The sequence below is a fragment of the Protopterus annectens genome, chromosome 4.part1, assembly GCF_019279795.1.
Source record: "Protopterus annectens isolate FY-2018-M chromosome 4.part1, PAN1.0, whole genome shotgun sequence".
NCBI lineage: Eukaryota > Metazoa > Chordata > Ceratodontiformes > Protopteridae > Protopterus > Protopterus annectens.
This window is the reverse complement of record NC_056734.1, coordinates 355,381,647-355,394,033: the sequence shown is the minus strand read 5'-3', so window position 1 is coordinate 355,394,033 and position 12,387 is coordinate 355,381,647. Positions and strand designations below refer to the sequence as shown.

Below are 12,387 nucleotides of genomic sequence, written 5' to 3'. Positions count from 1 at the left end.
CAAGCATTATCCATTTTGCAGATGACATTATCCTGTACTGTACTGTACCTATAACTCCATCTCTCATATTAAATTATCACTCCACTCTTCTTTCAACTTTATCCAAAAATAGATTTCAGACTCCAGCCTAAAATGAAATACCAAAAAATAAATAAATAAACTAATACTCTACCAGCCAGATTTCATAGGTTGGTACTGGGCTATCTGCCCAAAGGCATATATTAGCCCAGCCACGTTGTGCGGTATTCACCGCCCCTTTAGTAGTTCCCTAGACCCTTGTACTAGCAGCTAATACCCTTGGCCCTTATCTAGTAGTGCTGTTGGTGTGATCCCCGGTGTGAACTTTCTGTTAACCATCCACTCATCAAGGTTCCTCTTGTAGAGTGATAGTGAGGGGCTCTGTCTTATGTACATCGGGACCCTGTTCCATAGTAAGGGAAGTCTCTGCGAAGGGAATCTATCCCTCCAGCATGTTCTATTCATTGTTGTGTTGAGGTTTATATCCCTAGAGCGTGTAGCTCGAGTAGATTTGGTTTTGCTAAGATGGAGCATGTTCAACAATTCTGGGTTGGACATGGCTCTGTACGTTAGACAGAGATCGCCTCTGAGAAAGCGGTATGCAACAGAGAACAGTCTTAGCTTTTTCAATCGTGCTGCATAGGGCAACTGTTTGAGGCCAGTAATCCTCTTGGTTAGGTACCTCTGTGGTCTCTCCAGCTGCTGGAGATGTCTAGCCAGGTACATTCCAATTGGTGCATTGTACTCAATAATGGGTCTGATGACCATAACCCTTTCAATATCTCAGATATTCAGAGTACTGAAAACAACAAACAAATTGAATTGTGCCGACTTTTAAACTTTGTATGTCTATTTTGACCCTATACTTAAGTTTGACCAACACATTAATGCAGTAGTTTTCAAATCTAAAAACCAAAATGTCTCATAATGCGGAAAACTTGATTTATAATCTGTTATGCACTTTCATTCTTTTAATAACAACAGCATCAGAATTAAAACCATTCTTAAAATTTGCATGTAAAGTGATAAAAATCACTTGACATCCAAGCAAATGTGGCCCATAAGCAAACACATGACAAAAACACATGAAATAAGTAAAACAGAATAAACAGACAATAAGTAAAACCTCCCATGATAAATTATGTTATTAAAGAGCAGTATCAGCCAAAAAATTCAGAAACCCTTCATTAATTAAAGCATGGCTGTTTATCTGCCCCCAAAAGCAATTGCCTAAGTAAATCTCCCAGTTCTAATGCATTGCTGTAATCACCTCCATGTATGCTGAAATCAACATGATCAGAAAGAAACTTTTTGAAATCAGATCACCCAGAACTATGTGTAGAAAAGGCATTATTTGTGTCCTTAATCCTTGTTTGATACATATTTTTTTTTTCTGAGAGATTCCACATGGTTTTACCAATGTAGAAGCTCTTATGGTATAGCTCAGGCCACCCACCCAACACCCATCATCGCATATCTCTCAAATCGAGTAACTGACACAACCCTAAAAACAGGCTTTATTTTACAGCCCTTTCAGTTACTGACTCAGTACTCTACCAGCCAGATAAATATCTATCCCTTATCCCACTCATACAATGATAAACCCCACTTGCTCCCCTAGTATACAAATTCCTCAGCAGTCTTCTACATTATAGTAATCTTGATGAAAATGCATACTAAAAATTCTAAAAACATGACAGCATCTAGATCTTAGAACAATCTCACTTTCTACCCCTCAAAAGCATTACCAGTGTTACCTCCTCAAATGCAAGTCTTAAGAACAAAATCATTCTCAATTGGCTAAGGAACTACTATTCATCAATATGAACTACATCAAATTACCAGTCCATTACTCCATAATGCACTGTGTAATTTCTACGGCCAGTTTATTTCAGTGTTCTTTGTTTTTCAGCTATACCTCCCTGTCTGCCTTTCTTTCATAAAGGCTTTGTCCTTGTTCAGCTTATAAACTTCTCTCTCACTATTTATAAAGTTTATGTACTTTGTCTTCAATTAATATTTCTCACAAATATAAGTTTTTTCTCAAATTTAAATTGACTCTTGTAATCAACATACTCTGTTTTGTTTTGCATTGTATTTGCCTATCTTCTATATTAATCATTCTCTTATATGTAAATCTTTTATGGAGCTTCTCTCCCCCCTGGCCTGGCCTTGACTGAAAGCAGACTCTGTCCAGTCAGAACTTTCCACTCACCAAACTCAATAAATAAAATAAAAATAAACCAATGTACAGCACCTCATAAATCCAAAACATGTATATGGCCCATCAGTTGTTGAAATCCTTCAAGAGGAGCACTTTTTGGTGACAGAAAAGCTACGTAGGGCTTGGCACCCAGACAGTTCACCAGCTCTGCTCAAGCTGTCAACAGTCTGGGTGCATGGAAGGTGCCTCTAAGCTTTCCAAGCAGGCTGGTTGTTATATTCTAAGCATAATATAACTTCTTATAGCTAAGGCTACTGCAGCAGTGCTGTAAAGATGAACATCTTTATAGTCTATAGGCCATTAGAATTTTAAAACAACAAAATATAAAAACACAGTGGTGCAGTGGTTAGCATATTTGCCTCATGGTGTTTGGATCTCCTATTCATTTCTTGGCTGGGATGCCTTCTGTGTAGAGTCTGCATGTCCTTTTAGTATTTGCATGGGATTTTACCAGGGTCTCAGATTTCCTCCACATCTTAAAGATATATTAACAAGATCAACTGGTGAGCTTTTAATCCGCCTGCATATGTAAAGACTGCAGTCTGCATTTGAAAGCATGTACATTGCTTGTTATGGACTGGTATCCCAACCAGGAATACTTTCATATCTAACACCTATTTTCTCTTGGAATAGACAGTCTCCCCCATAACCCTAAACATGATAAACTAGGTATTGTAAAATTAAAGAAGGGATCACAGAACCCAAGTACAGACAAAATCACCCCCTTCTCTGGCTCCTCTACAATGCTGAAGCTGGATTGAGATTAAAAAAATTGAAGTGGAGATTATTTTAGAATATCCTCACAGGCATACACCATATAAAGTGGCCATTTCTGTACATCTTCAGATTTCATAAACATGAAGTTGACTGTTCCGGCTAGGGCAAACATCTAAATATTGTCCTAGGTTTTGCAGAATGTCCCTAATTTTGCCTCGTATTTCTGCCCTGTCCCTGCAGTGGTGGTGCAGCGGTAGCATTGTCGCCTCATAGTAAGATGCTGTCTGGTTCGATTCTCAGCTAGAGCGTCTTCTGCATGGAGACATGCGTGAATGGGCATACCTTCGTTGAAGGTTGTGCATCAGGACTGGTAACTCGGCACGTAAAAATCAACTACCAATCATTAGCGGACCGGAGTTCCCCTGTGGCGACTACTAACCGGGAAAAGCCGAAAGACACAAACAAATTTCAGCCCTGTCCCTGGTTTTTTGATAAATCACTGAGGATTACAGTCAATCTATAATATTAGGTATCAAAGTTTCTGACTTCTTATCATTCAGAAAATGCACGTTGATTCAAAAGCAGTTGTTGCGCTGACATTTGAAGTGAGTTAGAATAATATTTAAAAGGTTTTCCCTAACACTGAGCCATTATCTTCCCATTCTTTTTGACAGGGTTCATGCTTATTGTATAAAGAAGTCGAGAGGTCTGCACTACGGACAAGAAACTACACTGGAGAAAAGATGGTAAAAAGTGACAAAGTGGCTATGCTTTGGGGAACATCTGGTGAATCTATACAATAATTGAAATAAGCTGAATTAAGGGTCAGAGGTTATAAGAAACAACAGTGGGTTAACAAAGAAACATGTTTAGGCAGCACTGAATTTATCAATTAAAGTTCTCTGCAAAGAATATGAAGAACGTGTTTTGTAAATAGATCTCATGTTTTACAAAGGTATCTCTGTTTTACCAGTGATATTATATTAATTGGACTGCTTCTGTAGCATTGCAGTGATTGATAACCACCTGATAGCATTTCAATTGCACTTGCATAACAAGGTTGATTTCACTAGATTCATTGCACACTATGTAAATGCAAAACAGAGAAAGAAGAAAATGAAAGTGCAACCGATAAACAGCGCAGACTCACAAACAACAAACACCCTGACATGTGCAATATAAGGATCTATCGAATAGAACGTCTCATTTGACACTGCACTCTGGAATCTAGGTTCTTTTGTTTACAAAATATTTGAATCTGACTGGCTACCACCCACTTCACCTATGCCCATTGCCAATTAAAAAAATCATTTCACTTTTTAGGCCTATTGTGTACTTTACTGGTTGGCCTAGTATGAACTCTCATGAAATGAGGTGTCAGCATATTTTCCCCAGAAGCACAAGAAAGGAGTGTTGACCCGATGACCTTTACACATAATGAATTGGAGCATGTGACTCGTATAAAAAGGAGGAGGCATCCCCATCCACATGGTGTAGAGGGATAAAGCTCTAACTGTGACTGTGACACCATTCGATTAGAGAATACAGGAGCTGGAGGGAACAGGATGGATGGGTTAGTGACATATGGCTCTCCCATCCTGGGGGATGGAGGAAGCTTGGGTCACCACTTCAGCATCACCCACTGGGAGCTCTGGGTGGCACAGCCCATGAAGTCCAGGCCAGTGGGATGTGCTGCACACAGCATAGCTATATATGTCATGGGGCAGACACACAGGGAAGTTCATATGCTTCTCTCCATAGACTTGGTGATACAGTGTCTTCTGAAAAGTACTAAAGGGGGTTGTTAGGAGCTCCTGGAGAGGAGGAGAAGCCATAATGTCTGTCTGGTGATAGATCCATGATCAGCACTCAGCTCAGTGGGAACAAATGAGGTGATGGTGGTTCTCACCCAGTAATGAATAAATGGTCGAAATCAGTGCCAGGGAGCGGATAGTCAGTAGGCAGAAGGGTTAGAAAAAGGCATGGGCATGTCAGGATATTGTGGAAGACAAAGCACTAAAATTTGAATCAGGGAATAAAGAAATGAAAGAAAGTATGCAATATTTTATTACTAAAATATATTTGTTTATTTTCTAAACATATTGGGAGGAAGTGCAATTATAGTACGACTAGAAATTCCCTGCAGACTATTGTATGACTCTAGATATTCCAACAAGAGACATGAACAAAGAGAAGGTTAGGTATATGTTTTAAATGCTGACAATTTTTCTTTAGAAAGTTTTTGTTTATAAATTACTAACTGGGTAAATTTAACAGGCACAAACATCTCTTTTCAGGGGCAACCTGGAAGGACTTTCTGGTTAAGGCACTTACTGAAGACTACACATGAGATACAGGCTAAGAGTTAAACTCAGTAGTAAAAGCTTATATTCTTAATCGTTAACTGACCAATTATTTTCACACACTTTCTTAACCATTTGAAAATGCATATGAATTTAAACTCTAGAATTATTTTGTAATTGTAGTTACATTCGTTTAGTAACAGTAATGACATAATGTATTTTAAATGTGGGCAAAGGAATTTTCTTAGTCAAAATCTATGGCATTTGACAAGTAAATTATAGTCTTTTGAATAACTTGATATTATCAAACAGAACAGACCTGATACTGAGAATATACTAGTACTTTATTAAGACTCAACAACAATATCCATACAATGTACTACATAGGCTTAGATGGCTAAACCAGTGCATCATCAATTACCGTGACCGGTTTATTTTTGACTGCACTGATGCAAAGCAATAAATCTTTCATGCTAATTGCCGCAACACATTAAAATCCCCAATGCTACATGCTACAGAACACTTCTACCTTATCTAGTCAGCAAATAATATTTTAATTAACATGCAAGTATGCATGCAAGCCAACACAACAAATAAATTCACCAATAGCTCTCAGTCTAGCATGGTCCACATGTCTGGCAAAGCAAAAACTGCAGTTGCCAGTTACCTGCTACTGCCTGCAGAGCCTGGTAGTTATCAAAATGTTTTGTGTCCAATACAGGATATAAAGCTGAAATAAGAAAAACAGTAATCATAAAAACTGTTCAAACTTCACACAAAATGCTGGTGAATGTAAAACAGTATCTGTAGATTTACTGGGAGGGCTTATATACTCTATTCTGAAATAATTATACAGTCTATTCTGAAATTAAGTTATAGTAAATAAACAGTTTGTTAGCAACAAAAGCTTCTGATGTTATATCCACTAATAATCACTACTGACTTGTACTGTTTTGCAGGCTTAGCTTGCCACTTCACTACAAATGACAAATTTGTCAGCATATTGCACACAGTGAAAACGAGTTTCATACAAACTGCCAAAATATTTCAAACTGAGAAAACACAATTTAGCTTCAGTGAGCTATGTTTGACTTCAGTGCTTCAGAAGTCATATGCTGGAAGCCCCAAATACTTACATAGACTTAAAAATAAAACAATAAGGTTGAATAAACAAAACCATATCAAAGAAATCTTTTCTCTAAGGAAAAAGAAGAATGTTTCTAGTATACCAGAAATACTAGATGAATTTAGAAATCACTTTCACAAAATTAACCATAATAATATTAACATGGAACCTAAAGATAAAATAAAGGAGTTTATAACCACAAATATGAATAAAAAGCTTAATAAACAAAAGATTAAACTATTGGACAAGAGTATTTCATATACAGAAGTTATTACACAAATAAATAAGCTTAAATCAAACAAAGCACCGGGTAATGATGGTATTATACCAGAGATATATAAAATCCTTTCTAAAAATACATATTCATTAATACATAAGGTTTTATTTTGGCCCAAACTGAGTTAATAAACCCCCCATCTTGGCAATATACATTTATTTCGCCAATTTTAAAACCTAATAAAGATCCAACTAGATGTTCTTCATATCGGCCCATCTCATTACTTAATGTTGATTATAAAATGTTTATGAATATCTTCGCTGATAGATTGAAGACAATCATTCCCGGCATTATAGATATAGATCAGACAGGCTTCATTGTAAATAGAAATACTTTTGATAATATAAGAAGAACTTTAACATTAATAGATTTTGCAAATAGGAAAAAGAAAGATTTAACACTTATTAGTCTTGATATAAGTTCAGCGTTTGATTCAGTAAGTTGGGACTATCTGTTTACCTTAATGAAGTGCACAAACTTCTCGGATGCATTTGTAAATCTAATTGAACATTTATACAAAGGAACGTTGGCTTATATTAAGGTAGGAACATATGTTTCACAAAAATACCCATTCTTAAAGGTACAAAACAAGGATGTCCACTTTCTCCACTATTATTCACTTTAGTAATGGAGCCTTGGGCTAATTTGATCAGAAACAGTACTGACATAGAGGGTTTTGAAATAGATGAAAATACAACATCCAAAATTCAACTTTTTGCAGATGATGTTCTAATTACATCAGCAGGATCTAATTCTTCTATACAGTCTCTATTTGATAACATGATGAATTTTAAAAGTATTTCTGGTTTAATATTCAATGAAGAAAAAACTAAAATACTACCTATATATACACGAAAAATATTCTCATTAGTGATTTTACTAAATATGTACCCAATTCAGGTCAGATAACTTATTTAGGTATCATACTATCTAAAGATATTAAATCTATTATATATAATAATTATAATACCTGTTTTCTTAATATACAAAATCTTTTTAATACCTGGAATAATATGTTTTTACTATGGAGGAGAGACTTACAATTATTAAAATGATAATATTCCCCAAGATTTTATACTTAATACAATCAATAATACTTCCACCTACAAAAATAATTATCAAGAAACTGAACACACTAATGTTAAATTTCTTATGGGCACCTAATAGACCTAGGATTGCATTAAAGAAACATACTAATAGCTGGTCTCAAGGGGGTATTTCTTTTCCAGACTTTAATTTATATACTATCTCTTCTATTGTAAGTTATTACTTTATTAATAGATCAGTCATATGTCACAAAATGGAAAGATTATTGGGAGTTAATTAGTATGCACTCCATGAAAATCTCCTTAACACATAAAAATATGATTGTAAATAACTCCATGTTATGGTTACTAAAGGAATTTTGTACTTCACCTATTACACCTAAACATATAGTTTGTTACCCATTAAATATTATTATTAGTTATCGTAACTTTATATTCATGCACCCTAAGTATAGGGAATGGAATTTTATTGTATTTCCTATAATGTATACTCAGGGTATGCTTTTGTCATCTACTTCTGAAGGAACTCATTTAGCTATAGATAATGATCTAAAGTACTGGTATCAGTTGATATCTGATAATAAAGTTAAAAATCTAGATTTCTTAAAACAAGAATTTGATCTAAGAGAAACTTGCTGGTTAGAGGTTCAGACCTTTAGACAACATCTCATTAATAAAATAGATTTAATGTCTATAACTGTTAAAGAATCTATTCCAACACTGATTGATTACTTGATATTAAATTTACAACATAAAGTTTCTGATAAAGGTAAACTTTCATACATACATAAAGTTATCAGACAAGAAACTTTTTACAGTGTAGATTCATACTGGAATTATTTCACTTCTATTAATGGGGACCCACCAAATCAACAAGATAAACAATATATATTGGAATCTGCTTATAGAACTACGTCTTCCATTGTCTGGAGACTTTATACATGGAAATTTTTACATAGATCTTTTATACACCTTTGATGATGAATAAAATAAATAATAAAGATAATCTATGTAAGAGATGTAATGTAGAAATTAATGCTGACTGGGCTCATATGTTTTATGACTGTATAAAATTGAAAGAATACTGGAAGTCAATTAATGAATTTTTCAGGCTTTTTTACAGATAATTTCATTATTTCTAAATCTCTTATATTATTCAACACACCTGTACCTCAAAGTGTTAAAAAGGTTAAGCTTCCCTTGTTATGGTCTATTCTAGCAGTGGCTAGGAAAATAATAACTAGAAATTGGATTTCAGATACACCTCCTTCGTTCAATGAATTTAAAAATGTTATGAATATAGTGTGCCATATGGAAATAAACACAATTAGGACTAGAACAAATAGAAAAACATCTTATTTTATTGTATGGGATAATTTACAAAATTTGTTAAAAATTTTTAATTTCAATAGCATGGTATTTTAGTTTAATTAATTGATCTGATTGTAGTGGGTGTCTTTGTAAATACTTTAGTTGTTTTGTTGAATATTATAATAATACCTATTTTTAATTACTTGTATAAAATTGTTATGATATTTCTCTTATATGTTAAAACAATAAACCTGTTTTGAAAAAAAAAAAAAAAAAAAAAGAAGTCATATGCTGGCACAGGATTCCTATGAGAGATTGCAAGTAAATATGAATAATCTTTATGTACCACTCTTGAAAATGTTTATCTTACTACTATACGCGTACATCTACTATTCCCCTACAAAATAAGCATACACAACACTCAGATTAGTAGGACAGCAAGACCTGCTGGTTATACACATATTAACTACATAAGGACAAAACATGGGTGGCAGGAGATTTTATAATACAGTAACATTATTTTATATGTAATGGAAGTTATTCAATAGGAACAAGGGACAATGATCAACCTAAAAATAATGTGAAAAAATCTTTGAATAGTTGGATATATTGTTACCTGAAGGCACCGGAATATCCAAAGTACCTTTCCTGTGGTCCATTGGCACACACATTTGCCCCAGTTTCATCACCTATACAGGATTTGCACAAGTTTTCAGGAAAAGTGCCACCCAAGTTGTACTTTGAGGATTTAATTCCAGGTACACAACTCTGATTAAAAAAATTTCCAACAGCTAAAAGTAAAACAGAAATTAGAAATTACTGGATAGGGCAGATTCTGCATGATAGTGAGACACAGGCATTCCATACAGTGACATTTTTGCTTAGTTTTGTACTGCTCACTTAAAATGTCATATATATCATTTTATATTTCACTCTTGAGATTTAATAAAAAAGTTACCTTGCCACTGCGTACTATTAACAGTTATATGCATGTTTTCATGATCTGGAGGGAGTTTCTTGCCCTGCTAATGTCATGGACTCCAAGTTTATCTTTATATGTTTTATATATATATATATATATATATATATATATATATATATATATATATATAGATATATATATATATATATATATTTTTTTTTTTTTTTTAAATATATAGATCCCTATCTCAGTTTATCGAAGTTTCAAAACTTTGAAGATCATATGGTCGATGTTTTGAAACTTCAAACACTTTGTTCTGAGATCGCCGTACAGTGTAGAACTTGGGATTTGCCATTTTCCTCACTGTAGTGTGAGCTCAGAGTTGGTATATTTAATTAGCAGGGGGTGGGGGGTGCAGCCCTGCACATGGGAGGTGCAGGGGTGGCTTGCCCCTCTGCAAAAATGTAAAGGTAAGTGGTTTTATTTTATTTTAGTGTTTTTTTATTTTTATTTCAATGTTTCAAAACTTTGGCCATATGGTCTTCGAAGTTTTGAAATTTCGATAAACTGATAGGGATCTATATATATAATTTCCTTTTCTGATGATGAAATACACTTTGCCAGATGAAGTCACCTTTAATGCAGTTTTTTTCTGAAACCAGCACACTCTACTTTCCAAATATGCATTTGATGATCATTTGTATAGTAATGATAAGCTTTATTATGTATATGTTGTTATCCATGCACATTTACAGTAAAACACCATAGTTTATCATGTTGTAATATTTTCCTTTTATAAGACTTAATTATGCATATAATAGTTACAAAGTAACTGATTCAAAAGCCTATTAGAAGAGGTAAGTCTTCAAACCAGAAGATAAAAAGCGAATGAGGGGTACTGATTAACAGATCCTAATAAACAATCGGTCTCAGTTTCTTTCCTCAGACACAGATTCTTGAAATATGTTCACCACTATACAGGGCTTGTACATAGCAAACACTACATACCAGAGCCCTATACAATTCACAAAAGATGCTAGATCCTCAGGGGTTGGGTAGTTGATTTAATAGTTAAGGTGTTTACCTCACAGACACAACGTACAAGGTTTTCTTCTTGCCTTTGAAGCAGAATTTGGCTAGAATTAAAATTCCCCACAATGGCAACTAACCTAATACTTGCCTGTCAACCTATAATCCTAAGTATCTGCATACACTTACTGCCTACCTGGGGAGTCTAGGTATGCAGTATGTATGCCACTGATGTGCCTCTGTATCTCCAAAGATTCACAAATGTATACATCAAGTTGTACTGTGTGTACAAGAGCCAGACATTTAAGGGCTACAATTGCAAATATAGCAAGCCAAACTCCCAGTACCCATCTAAATGTGACATACTGCTCCAGACAACACAGGCGAGCAGCAGCAGCCTCACAGGAAGGAAAAATCAGCACAAAATGTAATGTTTAAATACTAGGATGCAAAGGTGCATCCCAGTGCTGCATGTAGTACACATAAGCACAGTACAACAACTGCATACATCCCAGTCCCAACACGGTGACAGCAATGATCTCCCACCAAGAAAAGTAAAACCTGCACTAGATCCCTTCATTAGAATACTATGCTAATTAAAGCTGATCTGCAGAGGCGTGAGCAGGGAGGCAAAAGTGTCTATGAATCACCCCTGACCATGTCTGTGGACAAGCAGCAGATAATGTAAAATGTTGTACTACTATCCATCAATCCTGCCATAACAGTAGCAATAGGGCACACTGTACCGTAAATATAATTAGTGTTATGTGCACTGCCGACTGCTGTGGCAATGGACATAAATACAAACATCAGTAACGTATGGAATGATGAAACACATGAAATGCTGACATTTCCAGGTGTGTTACCCAGTGGCACTGGATATGAATATACATCAGTAACACATGGAATGATGGAACACATGAAATGCTGACAGCCTACATGGAGTTTACATGTGTGCGCGGTGATGCAAGGTGAACAGCAGTGCTCACTGCATATTCATGCTGTGCACCATGTTTAAAGATAAATAAGCAAGCTTTCGTGCCTAGCAACAGTGCCGCTGGCCAGGAAACCTTGTAAGCGAACACAGATAGCAATCTTGTTTAAACCTGAGCACTGAAGGTCCATGGTTTTGCACAGAATGCCACAATGATCACCAGGGCTTAATAGGTAGCTCTCAATTTCTTAGTGCAAGACATCTGGACAAAGACCAACCTAATGGGGGACAATGACTCAGAAATAGGGACATATTTGACATATTTGCTCATAAGAAATGTGCTAGAGTAACCAAAGGTTTGTGTTAAGATACATGTTCTGAAGGGTTGAAGTCTGAAACTCAAATGTATGTGAACTATTGAGCCACATCAGTCCTCAGATTATCCCGGTAATATGGCAGAAAACCACAACTGTGATAAGG

The 12,387-nt window shown here is 35.3% G+C and overlaps 1 protein-coding gene across 2 annotated transcripts in view; it reads right to left on the bottom strand.

Annotated features, from left to right (window-relative positions):
- LOC122800857 (otolith matrix protein 1-like) overlaps positions 1-12,387 on the bottom strand; it is a 205,697-nt gene that overhangs the window by 112,266 nt on the left and 81,044 nt on the right. For both annotated transcript variants that reach the window (XM_044070176.1, XM_044070177.1), the window contains exon 5: positions 9,639-9,813. In XM_044070176.1, the coding sequence (XP_043926111.1) occupies positions 9,639-9,813 (175 nt within the window). The remainder of the gene's footprint in view (positions 1-9,638; positions 9,814-12,387) is intronic.